The 21,896-nt window shown below is 35.6% G+C and overlaps 2 protein-coding genes and 1 long non-coding RNA gene across 3 annotated transcripts; 2 read left to right on the top strand and 1 right to left on the bottom strand.

Moving 5' to 3' along the window:
* Positions 1-786: 786 nt before the first annotated feature.
* On the top strand, positions 787-1,522 carry LOC139089647 (uncharacterized). Its single transcript, XR_011544315.1, has 2 exons — positions 787-999; positions 1,055-1,522. It is a non-coding gene; the product is annotated as an uncharacterized lncRNA (long non-coding RNA).
* An 8,584-nt stretch (positions 1,523-10,106) lies between these two features.
* ics (ras suppressor protein 1) lies at positions 10,107-14,204 on the top strand. The gene is made up of 8 exons (XM_070639219.1): positions 10,107-10,316; positions 10,459-10,509; positions 10,571-10,718; positions 10,812-10,903; positions 12,275-12,357; positions 12,452-12,611; positions 12,673-12,760; positions 12,821-14,204. The coding sequence occupies exons 1-8, from the start codon at positions 10,172-10,174 to the stop codon at positions 12,912-12,914; spliced, it is 861 nt and encodes a 286-aa protein (XP_070495320.1). The 5' UTR covers positions 10,107-10,171; the 3' UTR covers positions 12,915-14,204.
* Positions 14,205-17,206: 3,002 nt separating this feature from the next.
* On the bottom strand, positions 17,207-21,308 carry LOC139089655 (cholinesterase 1). The gene is made up of 6 exons (XM_070639235.1): positions 21,150-21,308; positions 19,397-19,979; positions 18,970-19,326; positions 18,734-18,849; positions 17,421-17,766; positions 17,207-17,349 (listed from the first exon to the last, which is right to left on the bottom strand). The coding sequence occupies exons 2-6, from the start codon at positions 19,803-19,805 to the stop codon at positions 17,207-17,209; spliced, it is 1,371 nt and encodes a 456-aa protein (XP_070495336.1). The 5' UTR covers positions 19,806-19,979; positions 21,150-21,308.
* Between the last annotated feature and the right edge of the window lie 588 nt (positions 21,309-21,896).

Here is a 21,896-nt window from a genome sequence, read left to right as displayed (position 1 = left end):
ATTTGTGTAAAAATACTTGACTTGTCTTAGAATTTTTTAAATCCATCAAATTGTTACAATTCTCGTCAGTTGCATATTAGGTGTGAACTTGAAATTTGTTGAACTTGCTATGAAATATTCAGTTTATTAACAGACATAGGGTCGACTAATTGTACTTTGTTCCACTCGGACAGAGCTTGTGGTCAACTGGAATTTCGGAAAGATAGGAAAACTCATCTCGGATGCAAATAAAATTATGTTCGACTTAAAGCTCAGAGCTCACCTGATTCCTTAATTCTACGGATAGGAAGGATTCAGAAGGAAGAATGGTGTGGAGGGAGTAAAGGGTGTAGAGGTTTCGAGCAGAGTTGCAAGGACTCTAATGCGGATGCGCCTCCATTACAGTCTGGACTCCTTGAAGTCCGGATTATACTTTTTTTTGGAATTATTCCAAAGTGGAGGCGCCTTTTGGGACTTTTGAGTACGGACTCAAAAAGTCCGCCCAACTCTGATTTGGAGATTTAGGAGTCAAAATCCCCTTTTTTGAAAATATCCTTCAATTTACTAGCGTTTTCAGTCAAGAATTCCCAAATCACGCAATTTTTCCCATTCGCTTTTAAAATCTTAAAAGCCTCTGGCAATTGATCCCAATCATGAACCCCAATCTCCACTTCTAGGCAATAAATTAACATCATTACCGACAGTCAAGCTATCAAAACAGTCAAAACAAAAACAAACAACACGTGTCTGTAAAAACACCGAAAAATAAAATTTACAATCTTTTTGATAACTCACTTCGCATGAGAATAGCAAAATTGTTGATAAGCAGCAAGTTTCTTATAATGCTTAGTTGTTCTTAGTTCGTCGAACTAGACTAAAGTGATTTTGTGACAATTTTAATGAGTAGCAATTATCTTACAACAGAACTTAATTGTGGATTATTTTGTGAAAATTGTTGCTTCATGATGTGCATTGATGGCTGTTGTGGACGTAGTGATAAAGTGGAAATCCAAGAAAATCGTAAGAAAAATTAGGAAAAATATCTTTAAAAATTCCTAAAAATCCAAATTTTTAGAAGCGACGTTAAGGAATCAAGCATACTCAATCAACCACGACAATGACGTCTGTCATGACCGATCCTGGACTTATGACCCGAATAGATTCAGTCATGAGCCATCGTCACCAACTCCTGACTTCCAAGTAGGCTCAAATCCAGTCGGAACGGAAGTAATTACCAGACAACCGCAAAGAAGTGACAGTGAAATTATTTTTGGCATTACGACACCGAAAATTGAGGATTCGAACTCACCTCCACCACTTTTTGGGTCATGGTTCCAGTTGAATGACTCCAGAAATGAGTCACAAAAGTTCTGATGACTTCACGTACTTAAAAGTGATAAAAAATAATTTCAAAATGTGTGTAGCTAATTTTGTGGATGTGTGAGCTAATAATTAAGTCAATATTTTAGTATAAACAATAATAAGAAGTCATCCATTAGATTAATTTTATAATAATACAGTCAACAATATTTCTCCAATCTTACCTGCCTTGATGTTTAATTCCTTTTATCAAAAGTGCCAAAGTGGCTTTACAGATTATAGTAATTTTGACAAATAGACAAATTGCCTATATACTTTTAATTGAATGGTGCTTGATCTATTTATTTTTGTTGACATGCAGCTGCTGATGATCCCATTTTTTAATTGACCAGTTGTGTTTTGAGGGTAAAATGTGAAGTTTCACCGGTCATTCATTAATGGATTATTAAGGTAGAATGCATTATGGATGAAGCATTGCAGGTTGATGGGTAGATGAATTTGGAAAGTTCTAAATGCGGCAGTATACCCGAGTGGACAAAAATGTGTTATGGTTAGTTAAAGACAATTTATGTCTAGTTAATGACTGGTTCTAATGATATTAAATCCACTCGGATTTTTTTGGATTCCTCTCTTGATAATCATGCCTAAACTGGATCAGCTTGATGCGACAAATTCAGATACGAGCTGAAATTAGCAGTTACTTTAACGCAAGGGGCAGACAACACAGTTAAAGGTTAATTTCGTCACTTGTTATCACTTTGTGTTACTTGTTAGTCAGTCTACATGGTAGAGCGTTGGCCATATATATCAAAGGTCATGAGTATGCTTCCCGGTAATGTCAATTTTCGGTTTTGATCAAATTTACGGACTTTACGAACATTGCAGGGTACATCAAATTTATGACATACAGCTGTCCATGCAGATCTATAGAGTTTGCACATTATAAGGCTGAGCTTCTTCTGTGAGGCCTTGACCCAAGGTCAGATGTTATCCAAGACTCGCCCCATCCATGATTCTCCATACCATCCTCACGTGTTTTTGTCAAATGGTGACGTTGAGACAAGTTACAACATTTTGCTGTTCAATTTGCTAGTACAGATTCTGATCAAGAAGTTTAAAATCAATCTAAAAGATGTTTTAAAGCTTCCATTTAAATTCTGAAAATGTGCATGACTTTACATGGATCGAAGGTCCAAAGCAGAGTATAATGTACCTAGCCACGACGACTGCTGCTTTTTCGCTGCCCGATTCTCATCAGCCATAAGTTCTGTTTTTTCATGATTGAAAGAATAACAAATATTATGCAATTAAAGTTCAAGGCCATAAATAAAATTCAATTCCTGAATCAAAATAGAACTGCGACTCAGTTCAGATCAACAACAATAATCTCTGAGAGAGCAATTGCTGCTCACGCAAACAAAAATCAAATCTCAACTCAGAAATATTTACAGATTATTCACAGTAGCTTGACCTTTTTTTACAAATTTATTAATCATATCCCATAATTCACACTTCTTGCTGTTTATTATAAACATAACTATTATGTTATTATTTAACTTAAATTGCTTAGTAATTTTTGGAAGTAGCTTCTGTTATGAAAATTAAGACTCTCAATTTTTACGTAATTTGAATAATCGCACGAAAAAAAATAATTTAATTTTTAAGTGTTTCATTACTTCTGTTTATTAGAAGATGAATAACAAAAAATAAGATTCATCAATCATCATCTTCAGTAAATGGATTCAAATTATTTTCAATTTAATTATATTGATTTTGACGAAGGCAGATGATGTGTTGTGGGAAATCCTTATTGTTTTTGAGTAAATTATTTTGAGTTAAAGACACATGGAAGAAGAATGTGGAAAATTATCAGCTCTATAAGGAAGCTGATATCGTAAAGCTATTAAAAGTGAACAGGCTTCGATGGATTAGACACGTAATTAGAAGAGAACACATGAAAGACCTAAGAATTTTTGGAAGAAAGCTGTTAATAGATATTGTGATTAACTTGGTATGGGAAATTGGAAAGCAAAAAATCTAAAGATTTCAAAAATTTCGGATTGACCATTATAATCAAAAATTTTGTTAGTGATTATTATCATAGCTTTCTTGCTATCGGGATTTCCTGGAAAATTCTGAAAAATGAGATCCCGAAAATTCTATTCCGATCCCGAAAATCTATCGAAATCCTGAAACTTGTCTTTTACTAGTCTTTTAAGATTTTTGTCTTGAAATGTTAATTACATTTGTACTGAACTGTTTTTTTTTTAATTATCGGTCTGATGTCCCGGGAAGATTTTGATTCCTAAAACTATTTGAAATTCAATTATCCTAGAAATAATTCAGGGTTTATAACACGGACTTTGGAGTCCGGACTTTTTTTTTTTGGACTCCATTGGAGTCCGGACTTTCGGGGACTTTCAGAGACTCCACATTGGAGTCCTGCCAACTCTTTTTTAGAATCGATGTTTCAAGAATTGGGTTTGACATCTCTACAGGCAGTACTTTTCGAACAACTCTGTCTATCTATTGAATCGATTGACTTGAATCAAATTTGATTGCCGCCTGAGTTATCTTGTTAAAATTTTCGACTTGGGACTGAGATTGTCTTGAACTTGATCCTGTCTTAATCATGCAAATTTTAGACATCGAGACGTATAGTTCCTCCCGAATAATATAAATCGACGTAGCTCTAACATGGTGCCGGATTTAAACTGGATCCTCATGTCGGATTTTAGATCACTTAACCGACTTGTGTTGTTCCTTGTGGCTATTTTAGATAAGCTATAGCAACTGATCAATGTGATCAAAAATGAACAAAATTGATCAAAATGTGATTCAGTGATCAGTTCGACACCTTTAGTCTTATATACTTAAATGTAAACCTTTCAAAAACCAACAATGCCAACCTTCACCTTTCTCTTATTAAGACATCAAATAACATCACACAAGCTACTGTCTCACTATTTGCAACACCCAATCTTAACTCATCACCAAGGTCGTCACAATATCATATTAAAAAGTACATAACAAAAAAAAAATTAATCCATAACTAATGATACATTCTCACATGATTAATAGACATTTAGCAAAATTAACAACTTCTCACAAAAAAAATGTTGTTTCTCATTTTCCTTTCCCAAACTTCCATGAAATCGATTTTTTTGCCTCAAAATTACCCATCGAAAAAATCGTATATCCAAAAAAAAATTATTTCATTAAACTGTTTAATGTATTTTTTTCGATTCCTTAAGCTTCTTCGGCTCTTAAAATAAAAGAATAGATAATTACATACGATTAAGTGAGAAATAGTGATCACCTGCCTGAATTGAAATTATTTTTTTTTTAATGTGTGAATTATTGGATATTTTTGCAATCTGCTTCTTCTGTTGATGCTCGCACAACACATAAACTAGTATAAATGTGGTCACTCGTGACCGACGGAAACACATTTTCTGCGTACAGAAGACAATTCTATCTTAAAACATCATGAATTATTAAATAGACGGGAACGACGGAACGACGGACAGTGTCGAAAGCGGACAGTCGGAATACAGTCGGAACGGCGGACAGTGGAACACGGACAGTCGGAACGACGGACAGTCGGAATGGTGGACAGACAGAACGGCGGAAGTCGGAACGGACAGTCGGAACGACGGAATCGGTACAGAACAGTCGGAATAACGGACAGTTGAAATTGCGGACAGTCGGAGTAACGGACAGTCGGAATAACGGACAGTCGGAATGGCGGACAGTCGGAATGACGGACAGTCGGAATGACGGACAGTCGGAACGGCGGACAGTCGGAACGGCGGACAGTCGGAATGGCGGACAATCGAAACGGCAGACATTCGGAACGGCGGACAGTCGGAACGGCGGACAGTCGGAATGGCGGACAATCGAAACGGCAGACATTTGGAACGGCAGACAGTCGGAACGGCAGACAGTCGGAACGGCAGACAGTCGGAACGGCAGACAGTCGGAGTTGGACAGTCGGAATGGCATACAGAAGGAATGTCATACAGACGGAATGGCGGACAGGCGGACAAAGTGTGGACAATAGCGTCTTCTCCTATTAGAAACATGCTCTAAAAATATTCAAAAAATCATGTGGAAGTTCAACAAATCTTGAAAAATTATTTTAAAGTAAAGATGAGATTTCCCGCTGTGCTTCCATAATCATGAAATTAATTGAGGCATTTTTCACTCAGATTCGGTGCCGATTGTCCGATGATGATGATGGTCAAGAAGGGGAAGCAAAGATGAAGAAAAGTGATTGCACGTGTGAGGTCAATTTTTATTATATGTGTGGCAAATCACAGCATTTTGTGTGTACGGTCCACAAATAATCAACCTGTGCCTGTATGATGATTTCGTTAATAGCTATTTGATGCTGTAAATAGAGTGTGGAAGAGTGCTGAGGATGATTAATTGATGAAATTTAATTTCTAGGTGAAAAGTTCTTAATTATCTCTTTAGATTGCAGTTCCTTAATAGTCAATGCCACCCACGCATAATTCTCAATTTCCGTCTATCTTCCTATGAATTTTTCACGCATTTCTTTCATGTCTAAAGGAACCGAATTCGCGAGGCGTCAAGCGAATATCAAATTGAGTTTGCATTATTCATTGCATCTTAGGCATTCAAATTCAAAACAAGGCAAGCCAATTTTATTCTTGTACTTCAACGGCCTCGCTCCATCTCACTTCCACACTCATTCATTTAACCATGCATTCATCATGCATTCTGCAATTGTCGGCAAATTTCCTTTGATCTTTTTCTTTAATAACTTTCTTGTTGCCTTTTCCTTGCTCTTGCTCATGCTTTGCTTTCTTGTAAATCTCAAACAGAACAACAGCAACAACAACAACAAGCACTAAGAACCGCAACACATCATACATGTCTAAGTAATCGTTCCTATATGAATTTAAATAAATTGAATTGAACTGAATTTCTAGCAAGCTTTAAAGCTTTTTTCCAAATGGATGCGCTGCCACACAGACACACAAATGACCAGCAATTGCTTAATAATTTGGACACAAACAAAAAAGTTGATAAATGAAGCATGAAAATGGAAATCATACATGATGTGATTTGCTATAAAAATTAAAGCCACGAGTGGTAGATGAGACTCCATTTTCAATTCCATGTTATTTACTTCATTATGCTCCTCATTGTCTGTCATTGTCCACATCACATCGTGATTTTCATTTGATCAACAAATTCCTTTACAGGCAATCATTATTTCCATCATAATTACTGGTATTGTTGATTGCTGATGATGAGCAGTACTTGATGTCTGTGAAATTAAGTTCTTTTTTTTCGGGCATTTCCTTTTGATCGGAGATTTTTTGAGTATTTTTCAAAGGAATTAATTTTTTAGATTAGATGCACCTGGATATTGGGATAAAGTCATTATGATAAGAAGGAATTTACATGCAAAATTGACTTTTTGATGTCCTTAAGGGAAGGATTCTCAAAATTTCGGAATTATTTTAAGTGACTTTGTTCAGCATTTATTTTGATTATAGAGGATGGAATTGGTCTTAGAGTTAAGTTTGTACTTAGAAACATTTGTTATTCGAGCGGCGCTATGCAATGAACCATTACGGTGCAATCAGAGCCATTTCGCGAACGGCAACGCTGCGTTTTCCTAGCCGTCGTGATGGAGTCAGGGCAAATTCGCGTCTTATGAAGCAGCTGTGTCCTAGCAAACATGTTGTGAAGGTCGGGCTTCTAACAGAAAATTGGCAATTTTCCAAAAAATTGCAAGTTTCATGCGTCGTGGCTGATTTGAGTCCATTTGGACCACTTCAAGTCATCGCAATTGTGTTTCATGTGATTCGAACTCATTTTCCTTACTTTTTCATCAAAATATACAAAAAAATTGCATCTTTTCTATCAAATCCTAGACAACTAAGGTTTCCCGAAGTCTCGTTCTCAAAAATTTATCTCCCGATAAGTTTCGGACTCGGTCTCGACATCGAGAACCCTAATTGACAACCGACGTCCATTAAAACTCAAATTTTCAACTCAGATCCCACAAAACTTCCATTTATCATGCAGCAATGTCTCCATTAACTGTTTTGTCCACAAACATGAACACATATTGCATCAGTGGCAGTGAAAAATGAGCTTACAATGTAGGAATCATAACTAAATAGTCAGAGATTATAGAAATGCGATAACGAAAGCAAATGAGGATTAATTAAATTAAGTGAAATCTCACATTCTCAATTAGACGAATGAAGAAGCGCCATTGCGTGATTTTTTGTTCCGCAAATTTTAATGAAGTTATGTGAAGTGTTGCTTCTTACTTGCTGTGCCTTCCCTTTCTTCTTCATTATGCCTGTGCCTGTGTTGATGATCATTCATATTAAATGAATTAAGTTACTTATTTTAACTAAATATGAAGCATCAATTAATTATGCTACAACATTCTTCATTCATGCTGTGTGATTTCTGTTATACTTTTGTGCTCATTCACATTACGAACGATTATAATGATGATGATTGCCAATTAAATTTCATGCAATGTTGTTCTGCACTTCCAACTCTTTACTTTGTCATTTTTTTATTTTACTGCTGTTGTTGTTGTTGCTGTCATTGTGAATATTTTTTAATTAATGATGAAATTGCGCATGGATTATAATTATTATTTTAATTAACTTTAGTAAAGTTAAGCTTTGTAGTCTGCGTACAGTTGGTGATTATTGTCATTTGAGCTTGAATTTGAGACTTTTTGATGCAAATTTTGAACTAAAATGATGCAAAGGCTGCAACAATGTTGCTCACAAATGATCTTCAATTGGAGTAACTGATATGAAGCTATGAGCATAACTGCAAAGTCAATCAACATCTATTCTAATCAATAATCCATAATATCTTCATCAGAGCTTCCAATCAGCATAAAAAAGGAGAGAAAAACTGTGAAAAGTCACCTCAATTTGATCCAATTCCTTTCATATTCACCGATCAATCAGCAAATTTCAATTATTCTCATTGCCTTTATTACTGATTACTTATCGATCCATAATTTGTAATTGTAATCATCTCTAAAGCAACAGCTTCTGTGCTGCACAAAAAAAAACTTTTCTCACCCATTAAACCCAATTCGCGCACTTTTGGACGAGATTGAGTGTAAAATGAGAAGCAACAGCAGCAGCAATAATGAATCACGTAAAAAATCGAATTTTTTCGCAATAAACTTAATTTAAATTACAATAAAATTTCTATAATCTGAAGGAAGTGAAAGATCTGCATGAAGTGCTACTGTAAGATTTTGCTCCAATTGCTAATAATCAATAAAATGATTGGATTTGATTGGAAATTACATGAAAATTGGAATCGAGTAATGTTTTATGTGTGATTATGTAGAAATTTTTATCGAGGATGAAATTTAAATAATCAGTGCTTGTGTTGCAAGTATTTATTATGGATTTCTTTTTCAGTTTCTTGCACTTTGCATTTTTGAAGATTTACAGTTGTTTGAGGTAGCGCCAGTACTTATGGAATTCTTATGCTTCTGCAGTTCTTGTTAAATTTATTATTTCTCGGAATTTTGTTGAATCTTTTTCGGATGAAATTGGTTATTCTGGTTTTATCAATCTGTAGCAGCAATAAACGTCCTTGATTTTTGGCATTGAGCCGCATTTTTCGCAGGTTGCATGTATAAAAATCACATGTCTCATTGTCAAAGCAAAATTGTGCCCTACCGTTAATACAGCAACGTGCTAATGTACTATCGAACAAGTTATGCTGTTCGAACTAATTATTAATACCTAAATGCTCAGCCTTTATTGGCACTGCAAATCTATTTTTACAATATGATTTGAAAGATACCAAAAAAAAATCTATTCTGCTCAAGAAAAAAGTAGTACTAAACAGCACGATTCAGTAAACTTAATTTTTTGTCGTGAAAATGGGTTTAAAACAGCCTTCTTGGAGCTATGAAGTCAATTCCGCATCATTCCCTTAACAGGACGACGTTGTCTCTTTGTGTCTTTATGTGTTGTTTGAGTTAACTAGATCCTATATTTTAGTTCTTGAAAAAAAAACTTAGATATTCGAAGACCATACATACAAAGAAGTCCTAAACGAGGCAAATGAAAAATGCTCCGACAAGAAATTTAATATCATTTGGTTGCCATTTGTTTCATTTGTGGAAGTCGGCTTCAATTTGCTGTAATTAAGGAGGTTTAGCTGAGCCTTCTTCATTTGTGTTATTTGTTCGGATGTTGTTAAAAAATTTATTCATCATTAAAGCCATAAAATCGTATAAATTCACCAAATGAGCATTTCAATGAAAAATTTCAATATTCCTTTTCAGTTTCCAAGCCTTAAGTTTACCTTCTAAAAAGCCAGAGGAACTCAAAAACGTTTCTTTCAATGGAAATACACAAACTATATGGTTTGTATGATCATACATCTATCATGATACAAAATAATGAATATACAAATTTTATATTTCATAGAATCAAATATATGATCAAGTATCATAGTCATCATACATTTTCGAATGAGTTGAATCCAACATTGCACATGTTTCACTTTTTAATGGCAATTCATTATAATATTTTCATGAAATTGAAGATTATTAGATTTTAATATTCATCAAAATCCAATTAAATTTCTATAAAAACTCTCAAAACGTAATGTCTTTCTGATTTTCATTCATAAATCCTCAAAATTCCCAAAATGTCAACAAAACTCTCATTTTACACAGACTCCCAAAACACACCAACACCACCAAACCCCATTTCTCTCTCAACTGTCAAAATTGTCAAATCCACCAATACACTCACAATAGTAAAATATTCCATAGAAAATTACTCATTCAAGTCCGGAGCATAGAAAAAAAAATTCTCTTATCATGAGTCAAGTTCAGTGTTTACCCGTAGCTGGCAAGAATATGTCGAAAGTTAAAAAATATCTTGAAGATGCTCGCGACAACGAGATTCGCGAATTAGATTTGGTTGATAAAAATATTACATCGATCGATGAACTGCCAAACATCTGTAAGTAGTCGAGTATTTTGACAAGTTTTGACCAAATATGGAATAAAATATAAAATTTTCTGACATTGACGCCCATCTGTTTACAAAAATTTGGAATTTTACACAAATTTCTTCAATTTTATCAACTTTTCCATCCTTTTAGTCAATATGCAGTTCGTGACTCGCATCACATTGAGCCATAATAAGATTTCTGGTGAGAAAAATCCTCAAATATGACCAAAAATTTTTAATGTCCATAAATATATTTTTTTTAGTATTGCCACCAGCGATCGCGAACCTTAACAATTTGGAAATTCTGAATTTATCAAATAATCACTTGGAGGAACTGCCACTTTCACTCTCGTCGATGCCAAAATTGAGAATATTAAATTGTTCAATCAATCGTCTCAGCACACTGCCACGGTGAGTGCCGTGCATGATTAATTGATCAACAGCTGAATGGCTGCTCTTTGTTTTGACATTTTTTGCTTCAATTAATTAAATTTATATTTTTAGCGGTTTCGGTGCCTTTCCAGTTCTTGAAGTTTTGGATTTATCGTATAATAATTTAAATGAGCGTGAACTTCCCGGAAACTTCTTTAAATTGGGTAAGAATGACTTGAGCATGTATAAATAAACTTGTATGCAAGTATGTTAAAATAGACAAGTGATCGAATGATTTAAGAATCTTGAAACAAAAGTGTCTGATTCATGATTTGTTGTTTTGTATGTTTTTGGCTGATGAAGCTGGTCTTTTAATTTGTTTTTAAAGTCTTAAATTTAATTAATTCTTAACGAAAATTAAAAAATAATCAAAAAAGAGGAAAAATTAATCGACAGTCATTGTCAACATCAAATCAAGAATATTATGCAGTCTTAAAATTAGGACTTGAACCTAAACCTTTTACTTATTCAACTATAATGTCGAAGATTAAATCAATTTCATATATAACTCATTTTTACTTGTTGTCCTATTTAAATCAGAGTTTACAATACTTTGTAAGTCCGGAAACCAATTTCGTGGAGTCTTAACTTCACTGGACTCGATTGGACTCCACTGGACTTCACAGCATTCCAGACTTCAGTGAAGGTGACTACGTATTTTTTGGAAGCGCTTCCATTGGAGTCCTGTCAACTCTGATTTAAATTGCAATTATATCCTTGTAACAATCTGAAACGTATTTTGCAAGTAAGGACCGCAAATCGGTCTTATTTTCATCACTAATTCTTGTAATACTAATTTCTTGATGCTACGAGAGTTTACTATTCTTCTTTATACCGAACAATACAATGATGATGATGATGATGATAAAATGACGTCAAATGATTGTCATATGACAGTTAAATATCGCTCGTTCTCCTCTTTTCTAAGAATAATTTTTCCGAGCAGTGCAACGTGTTTTCTACGCACAGCCAAGACGCCAAAGTTTTCATTAAGGACCGTTTCATTCAAAGCAATGGTACAACCCCGAAAGGCCACAGCTTGAGATAGATCGAAATATAGTATGCACAAACCGGTATGACTCTGGCTCTGAGTCTGATTAACATAATTAATTCATAAACTAGAATCACCCAAGCCAGACAGAGCTATAGACAAAAAGACAGACCAGCAGTTTTGGGCGAGCTATAAGATACACCCAAAATCTGCAAGACTGCACATCTAAAATGCAGTCCTGCGGATCTAGCCAGAAGCCTCCTATTTGCAAGGACTGCACCTTTTGGAAACGCGAACAATCAATAATTAGTTCTAATCATCATGATGATTAGTTCCTATTGATCTAATGAATCGTAGTACGTTAATAAAACGGTTGAACAGGTTTCTGTTCCTGCCCAAAACGGCTACTTCTGCAAGTTTTTTGTATTGTTGCTGTGCATCCTTTCCGTGTTGAACGCCAAGTGTTAACCATCCTGCATACAATTTATTACAATTAATTATTTAGACCCAAATGTCATTAATTAAATATCAATTCCAATTTTAGAAACTCTCCGTGCTTTGTATTTGGGAGATAATGACTTTGAGTACATACCACCAGAAATTAAGAACATGAGGAACTTGCAAATTGTAAGTAAAATATTTTATGCAAATAAGTCATTTAGACTCAAATATCTGGACTAGATCGAATAACCAATCACTTACGTCATATTTCCCATTCCAGCTCGGCCTACGTGATAATGATCTTTTGGAACTTCCACGTGAAATCGGCGAACTTGCTCGCCTGCGTGAATTGCACATTCAAAATAATCGCTTGACAGTAATCCCACCTGAAACTGCAAACTTGGATCTTTACAGCAACAAATCTGTATTTAAAATGGAAGGTAATGTCAATTGGCTGCAGAATGTTGGACATACTTATAATATTAATTACTTAACTTTCAGAAAATCCATGGGTACAGCCGATCATTGAACAATACTTACTTGGTATAAGTCATGTACTTGACTACATTAAGACAGAAGCATATCGAATGTAGGTGGCAATACAGTATAAAGTCTTGATCTATTAATTAATCTCTCATTTATTTTGTAGCTTATACAATCGTCATGTCACAGGTGGCAAGAGTGCTGTTCCAATACCACCAATTGCTGACAAGTCAAAGAAAGCTTCAAGAGCTCGATCTTAAATAAACTTTTTTGTTCAGAATACCAAAAAAATTGTTCCGAAACAACGATGTTCAATGAGATGTTCAATGAGATGTTCAATGAAGTAACTAACAAAGCAGCTTGAAAAAACTAACTCAAATACATAAAAATAATTTGGAAATAATTTACCATCGAAAAGTACAGAAAATTCAGGAAACAAACTGTGTGATTTGGTATCTCTGGGTTTAGAGTATCTTGAGTAGCACAAGTTGGTTAATCGATCCAGAATCCGCAATCAGATCGACGTGATTCTAGCATTGAGCTATAAAGCAGTAAGTCAAAGTCGTGTCGCTTTATGGTCGGATTTTTGATTGATTAATATATTCGTGCTGCTCCGGTATGGTCTGTCTAACAATTAGGAATTTTTGAAATATCAAGAACCGTGTATCCTATGCGAATTCGATTGAGGATTCACATCAACAATTGCAGCAATTGAAAAACTAAAAGTCGCACAGCTTTATACTCTACTTGGACAAGATTGATTGAATCCTATTATATCTGAGTAGTAAATTATCTAAAGTAGATAAAGTAGTAGGTAGTCTATATAGAAACCCTTACATTTAAGTAATTTAAGTTACCAAGCAGACATGGAGCATTCCCAGAAGGTATACGACGTAGAAATGACCGAAAATCAAGGATCAATCCGAGATGACTCTGCTATAAGGCTGGATTTCATCGAATCTAGCTTAGGTTAAGAGTCATACTAGCCTGAATGAGATTTTGTCCATTTCTAAACCGTGTGCTATCTGAGATGCTCTATTGCAGTTATGCTAGGCGCGGTTGCGATTGACGATTAACACCAAGACGTACCGAAGCATTCTCATTGTCTGTTAGGGCAAAAATCAATCTTCAGACCAGAATACCAATTCATAACCAACAGATTAGCATTGACTATACTCCAAAACCCATCAAAGATCACAGAACCTTACAAAACCCCCAACTTTTCAAGCTGCTAAAGATTAAACTTCGAACAAAAATTTATCAAAACACTTTAAGAGAATTGAAATTTCTGTGCCTTTACTAATTTTAAAAAATTATACCATTAATTAATGAATTAACTCTAGTATTAATAACTCTTAAACAGACTAATTAAATCATTTTTTGGATAGAAAAAAATGAAGAGATGAAAATTTATTTATGGAAGTTAAAACTTTGTTGTTGTTCTAAACCTGTCCTTAAAAAATTTTTCGTTTAAAAACTGTCTATGGTTTTAGTTATCAACTTTATAGGAACCAAGTTGAAATTAACGGAGATAATATTTTTTAATAGAAAATGAAGAAAATGAATAAAAAATTATTGACAATACTTAAAAGATGAAAAAAGCTTAATTTATTCAGTTGCTATTTACCTTCTTCTAGACTCCTTTTGCTTCCTTTCTTAACTCCAAAAGAAACGAGTTGCACAAATTCGATAAGAAAATCCTAGGATGGTGTAGGCAAATCTGCCAGTGAGAGGATGGCCCTGTGACGGAGTTGACAGTAAACAGGCTGGTAATTGATCCTTGAAATTCTCAAACATGAGATCGATCCTTGATTCCTTCCGACGTTTTTTTACATACAAAAATCTAATCGACATTTTGGCATTTAAAATTCTAGCGATGGCAATATCCAAAAGAAGTTGGAAACTCTTAATGGATATGCAAATTGGTAAAGAACTTTTGGAAAGAAGCCTCCTTGATACTAGACAAAGAAGACTTGAAATCAATTTGATATTGGAAATTATTAAAGGTAATAAGTTGGGAGAACCAACTGCAGATGCTTTGTAAAGAGAACTTGAACGATCATCACGAGTTTGATGAACCTGGACAGTCAGTGTAAGAACGTAAATAAAACATCATTAACATATCTAATTAGAAGGTTAGCCAAGCAGTTAAAGGTGTTTTTGCATCGGTATAGAACCGTTAGTTCCAACAAGTTTGCTTCAATTTAAATTTGTCAATTCAAAACTTCCTCAAAGTTTATATTCGAATAAATATCTAAAAAAAAATCTTTATTTAACTTAATAAGTGCATGGCTATGTTTCTGTACAATTTTTATCAAATTCTTAAGTTAGTAAGGTAACATCGAATTCATTTTCGTGACTAAAGCCATGATTAAACTCAAACAGCACAAGTCGGTTAATCAATCCAAAATCTGACACCAGAACTGAAGTGACTCTGGCATGGTATCAGCTCTAAAGTAAATCAGGTGACGAAGGCAGATTTTTTTATTGACTAACCAATTTGTAGTTCGGGATGGTAGACATGATTCCATAATTTAAAACAAACCAAATATTTGAAGGATACTCCAAAGTTTTGACTCCATGGAGTCCGAAATTTGGACTTTTGAGTCCGGAATCTCAAAGTCCTGCAATCTCTGACAAAAATGAAGAGTCACACCGGTCTGGGTCGGCATTTGACATCCATTGATTAATCGTTTGGTGTTGTTAAACGAGGCTAAAGTTAGACATGATTCCATTTGTGTCGCCGATATTAAAATCAGAGTCGACTTCAAACTCTAGCATAAAACCCTCAATTTAAGAAATCAGATTTACTTGACTCAAAAAACTTTTCTTTTAAATTTTACATCGAAATTCAAATCAAAAACGATTATTTGTTAAGTGATATCTCCAATTCTTAATTTCTACACTATCAAGACTATCAACCTCATTATTTAATTCATCAGCAATATCACATGACTCAATGAAATCAAAATTACTATTATTACTCATCCTTAATCTACTTATATTAATTTGCTGTCGATAACTAACATCATTATTGGTGCTGCTTACATTATTATTATTATTATTGCCGTCAATTGTCTTGATTTTGGTTATTTTCTCTTTGGTTACCGTTGAATGACCATCATGTGAGTGACTGTCACTTTCATCCCGTCTACGTCTTCGATCAATTAAGATTTTTGATCGAAACATGAACTTTTGTCATAATATTGTCGTTGCTGATGATAAGCTGTGATTGTTCTTCTTGAGGAGATAGACACAGAGGCCAAGAATGGCTAGGAGGAGGCACACGAGGGTCAGCATTGAGAAAAATGCGTGCTTGTATTTTGGATTTGCTAGAATTTTAATCAAAATTGTCAAAAAAAAGTCAAAATTTCTTAGGAATCGACCAAGAACTGCAGGTCTACATTTCCTGCATTTTACATGCGCAGACCTTCAGTTTTCGGCTGTATTTAACCATAATCTAAGACTACAAACTTAGATGAGCCCTAAAACATATTCATACCTTCCGAAAATCGATCCTGCTCACTGCTAGCTCTTCCTGTTCTATCCTGATAATTCTTATACAAGCTTGGCAAGTATTCATACCAAAATGCATAAATCCTCCTCAAATAGAAGTAATAATCTGTATTTTTACCAGCTGTATTACTCTGATTAGCATCAAACTGCCGTACACCGCGTGTACTTTCATCATATCCATGATTCACACTACTCAAATGATATGGATTGTTCTGGTAGCTCGGCGGTGTGTTGACATTTGATACAACTTGAAGCTTCTCTTCTGTGTCTGTTGACAGCAATTCTTCGATTTTTTCGTGATTCTGCTCGAATGATGAATCTTTGAGGATGCGATTGTGGAGCAGACTGTCGATTTTGGTACCGAGAATTTTGATGTATTTTGAGTTGGTGTTGTACGGGTGCCAGGCATCAAAAGGACGGTCTGGTGTAGGATTTCTTGGAATAAAGTAAATAGGATGGTTTAGAATTGAGATTGAGGATTGCTACAGTCTTGATTTTGTAAAATTCCGGGGTCGGGGAATGAGACCGAGATCGAGGCTGAGTCCTAGACTTAGACCGGAGCCTAAACTGAGACCTAGTCTTAGACCGAGACCTAGACCGGGACTGAGACTTAGATCGAGACCTAGACCTAAATTGAGACCCAGACCAGTCCAAGACATAGACCTAGACCGAGACATAGACCTAGACCGAGACATAGACCTAGACCGAGACATAGACCTAGACCGAGACATAGACCTAGACCTAGACCGAGACCTAGACCGAGACCTAGACCTAGACCTAGACCGAGACCTAGACCGAGACCTAGACCTAGACTGAGACCTAGACCTAGACTGAGATCAAGATCTAGACCGAGACCTAGACCTAGACTGAGACCTAGACCTAGACTGAGACTTAGACCGAGACCGAGATCGAGATCGAGGTCAGATGCCCGAGAACTAGACTGAGACCGAGATACTCGAGGCCAGATGTGTCTGCTAGGATACTGCTAGGATACTCATCAATCAGCCCTAATTCCAGCTACCCTAACCCACATAACTTACCCAGTCTTTATGAAATCCCCAAAAAGCTGTTTAAACTTCTTACACAACTTCTCCTCAGTCTGTGACAACCTCCTTCTACTAATCTGCTTAAACAAACTCGGTCCAAACAAAAACGGCAAGTCAGAGCTGTGCTGTGCACCTTAATATTCAAAATTCAACAACGTCATTTAAATAAATCCATTAAAAAAATATTTCACGTGTTCCTCTTACCGCCAAAATAATTTATACTTCCTCGCATATCCATCGCATTTGAATGATGAAAAACGTACACAAATAAATTATTGTTTACACTCTTTTGTTGTCGTCCAATTGTTGAAAAATCAGTTTGCTTTCCGCTTCTGACACTTTTGATTTCGACGACTGTCGAAAAATTATTTTCACTTTGTACAATATTGTAATTTGATTGCAATTCAGTTGGTGTTGTTAGCAGTTCAATTGTCTTGAATAGCGGAAGTTCGTATGCAATTTCTGTTGATAGTTTGATCACTGAATTGAGAAGATGAGATGTTGTTTTGGGATATTGTTGGAAGTAGTGCCAATTTATTGCGTCTTTGATCTGAAAATGGGGATTATTTTTGGGATTAGTTCAGAAGTGATGTCATTGATCAAGTCAATGTCCTAAACTTGCTGACCACAATCCTACGGGAGAGTAAGGAAAGCTATCGGCCTGACTCGTGCGTGGGTCAATTGTCAAGTGTTGACTTCAGAGTATGCAAGGCTTTGAAAGTCCGGATTCCAATTTTATCTTGAACCGAGAAACCGGACTGAACATCTATCCTTAACCTAACATACACCTTGCAACCACCAACCATTGCTCCTACGGTATACCCTAGAGGTAGGAGTAGTAGGTGTAAGTGTAGGTGTAGGAGTAGGTGTAGTGTAGGAGTAGGTGTAGGAGTAGGTGTAGTGTAGGAGTAGGTGTAGGAGTAGGTGTAGGAGTAGGTGTAGGAGTAGGTGTAGGAGTAGGTGTAGGAGTAGGTGTAGGAGTAGGTGTAGGAGTAGGTGTAGGAGTAGGTGTAGGAGTAGGTGTAGGAGTAGGTGTAGGAGTAGGTGTAGGAGTAGGTGTAGGAGTAGGTGTAGGAGTAGGTGTAGGAGTAGGTGTAGGAGTAGGTGTAGGAGTAGGGCCATAGGTGTAGGAGTAGGTGTAGGAGTAGGTGTAGGAGTAGGTGTAGGAGTAGGTTAAGTCCAGCCAGGTTTAGGTGTAGACTTTAGGAGTAGTGAGTAGAAGGAGTAGGTGTTAGGTGTAGGAGTAGGTCTAGTAGCACATAATTTTCCCGAAATGTAAAAATAGGAAAAAATCAGTTCCTGGTTGCTTTAAAACTGAATTTCATGTGAACATGGCATCAAGTTTACATGACGTTGTTCTTGTGTCTCATTTCAGGCTTTTTAAGCGTCTGTCAAAGAGCTTTAACATTCACAGAGCTCCTAATGCTATTAAAGAACCTCATGGCTATCTTCAGCAGTATATTCTATATTATTCAGTATCTGCTACTCAAAATAGACTTGCAAATATCCAATCTCACCTGTTTCTTATCAAACACCTCAAAATGTGACTTCTTCAGCATATTTGGCACCACAAAGTCATCAATAAAGTTCCTAAACTTTTTGTACCCCTCTTTTCCATAAGCCAGCCACACATCTATACAAAAAAGCATGTCCATGAAAATATTTCATCAAAATATAATAATTGCTTATCATCACATCAAAATCACAGTAAACAGTCACAATAAAAGCTATTTTCACTCAATGTCATACATACCATCAACAAATGCGCCTTCATTGCTTGTTATTCCAATTAAAACTGGTATATCAATAGTGTAATTAAACTCTGTAATGAGGCGAAATGGATCACCCAAAAATACACGACTATCAATGTCATCGATGAAGTCATCAGCCAAAGGTCCAAAGTACCGATTAACTCGTTTCTCATTTCTGATGATGCTTTCGTAAGCTTTCAGCAGTTCCTCATAGCTTTTTGACTGCAGACACTTAAGCATGATTTGAAAGTCAACAGAATCGCATGTCAATAGCCTCACAAAGTCACTAGATGCATCATGATTAATTGGATTCGGTGCAAAGAGGCTGCCAGACATTAAAATTGCCCTTGAGAACATTCCTAAAGTTACAAAAAAACACATAAATATCAATGGCAATTCCGACTAGCTTACAAAAAAAATAAATTTTACGTTTAGTTTTCGGCGACAATAAATGATAAAAGCTGTTGAAAACACCCATCGAACCATGTCCGAGTAATGTAACATTATTCATGTCACCACCAAATTTATTAATGTTCTCATCTATCCATTTGAATGCCATCAGTTGATCCATAATGCCGAGATTTCCTGGACTTATTGTGTTGTCGAGTGATAGCCATCCGAATACATTTGTACGGTATTGGATGGTGATGACAATCATACCTTCAGCTGCCATGTCAAGTCCTGAGATTCTGTTTGTTGACCAGTCATAGGAATCCTCTCCTGTTATGACTATTAGAATTGGAAATCCACCAATTTTCATAGCTGTCTCCGGTACCCACATGTTCAGGTACAGACAGTCTTCAGACGATCGACGATATCGACCTTCCCCTAGTTCCATTAAATTCTCGAGTTGTGGACATAACGGCTTAAAATCACGCGCATAATATGTCCGATTCCATGCTTCTGATGATCGCGGCGCTACAAAACGATTTGCGCCAATTGTTGGTTCCGCATACGGAACACCTAAATACGTATAAATTGGAATGCGTGATGCTTCGGGAAATATTTTTAGCTAGTTTACAGCACATAGTGAGAGAATTGAAAAATAATAATGAAATTAAATTGATGGAAAAATTTTGATTTTATGGAAATAAATTGATGTAAAAGCTTTAAAATGCTTTTTTATAGTAAGTTGTTGTGGGAAGTGAGTTTGTTGACCAGGATGGCTTGTTATTGTGGAAATCTGGTAAGTTCTACAAACTAGTGTAGAATGTTTAGGTTTGTATATTTGAATTTATTTAAATTAAAGCGCAATATTTGAAATTTTGTTTATGAAAATATGAGATTCTCTGTTGGATCCTGAGATTTATGCGACTTTTGACTATGCTGCTGTAGAATGGAGAGATCAAATATTGTCGATTCACATGGAGGCTATTTCACAAGTGTTAAAGAAAGGCTAAGCAACTATGCAGATACTATAGAGCATGATTACATGCTAGGAAGTATAATTAACAAGTAGTATCCCTAACAGAGAGTATCTCTAACAGTAAATGAGCATGCTTTCAGAGCTAAAGTAATGTATTTAAATAGAACAAGCTCTTTGCCTGTCAATGATTTATTCTTCAATGTTCTATAGGTTATCAGCTCGAATCCTACTAAGAACTAAGTCTCAATCATCAATAAATCAGTATGCAACATGTAGACAGCAGTGGTGACGGAGTTGAATCGATGCTAAAGAATCTCGTCATATGTATGGACGCAAATCAACCAGTCAAAAAGCAAAAACTACAGGATTGACGGACAATAGTTAAATCCAAAGTATTGAACCATATGAAAGCATATCTGCCATTGCAAGAGTAAGACCTCTATGACCAAATGGTTAAACAACAGACCGGAAGTCTGTTTCACTCTTTCTGTGATTACGTGGGTTCGATTCCCACCAGAGTTCAGTCTCAGAATCCATAAAATAAAGGTTTTTTTTCCATACAACAAGGATTTGAACTCGATTCATAACCAATTCATAACAAAAGCATCAATATTTCGACAGTATCATTGATTACACTCAGTTTTAATGATATCACATGCACTTTAAAATCCATTGATTCGGAACAAGTCACTAAAAGCTTCCAAAATGTGATTCAACAAGTCCATATATGTACAACTTATATTGATTCTCATCTCAAAATGATCTTTCATCACTTCCACACATCTCATTACTCCACAAAACTACACCTCAACCTACCCCAACTATAGTTCCTTGCTTCACGCGAACACTAACATCTTGACACTCCAAAAGATTGACATTAATAAAAATAATCACAATTATTGCACGCGATCAATCTTCATCTCATAGATCATCAAAATTCACTGATAAGATCCAAAGATGTGTCTCATAATGTTCTTTTTCAGTCGCAATGAAAGCGATACTTGAGAATTTAAATAATTCCTTCAATTAATTTCAATTACTCAAAGTGTATAATTTTGATGTCAACATAAAGCAAAAAAATAACGTCCAACGCGAACAATTTTACATTTTAAACTGAGTCACACTGCGAATCTAATTAAAGTTGAAGAATTTCTATAATGTCACTGTATGTGGGATACATACGTGAATGAGATTACGAAAATTTTGATCGTTGTGCTTTATGGAATGGCTGTTGAGAACATTGTGTCATGTGTGATGGACATAAAATATATATTTTAAATGACAATGATTACAGAATATGTAACACAGACACAAGCAGCAATGTGTACAGCAGTGGATTGTGTGTGCTTAAATTCCCCCCTAATTATTCGACGTTCTAGTTCAGGGCTGCTCAACCTTTGTGTCACGAGACACCTTGCACCTTGTAGCCCCACCGAAACCACAAACAGCATGCAACTCAAGACCCTTCCTTCTCACACTATCAGCAAATACTGTCCCGCGTCACACAGGTTGCCCACCCTTGCTCTACCTTATATCGTGTATGTGAAAATTAATGATGACGTC

The sequence above is a fragment of the Chironomus tepperi genome, unplaced genomic scaffold, assembly GCF_022539635.2.
Source record: "Chironomus tepperi strain 1889 unplaced genomic scaffold, CSIRO-AGI_Ctep_v1 contig_188, whole genome shotgun sequence".
Lineage (NCBI taxonomy): Eukaryota > Metazoa > Arthropoda > Insecta > Diptera > Chironomidae > Chironomus > Chironomus tepperi.
Note: the sequence above shows the minus strand (reverse complement) of the source record. Positions and strands in the feature narration are given on the sequence as shown.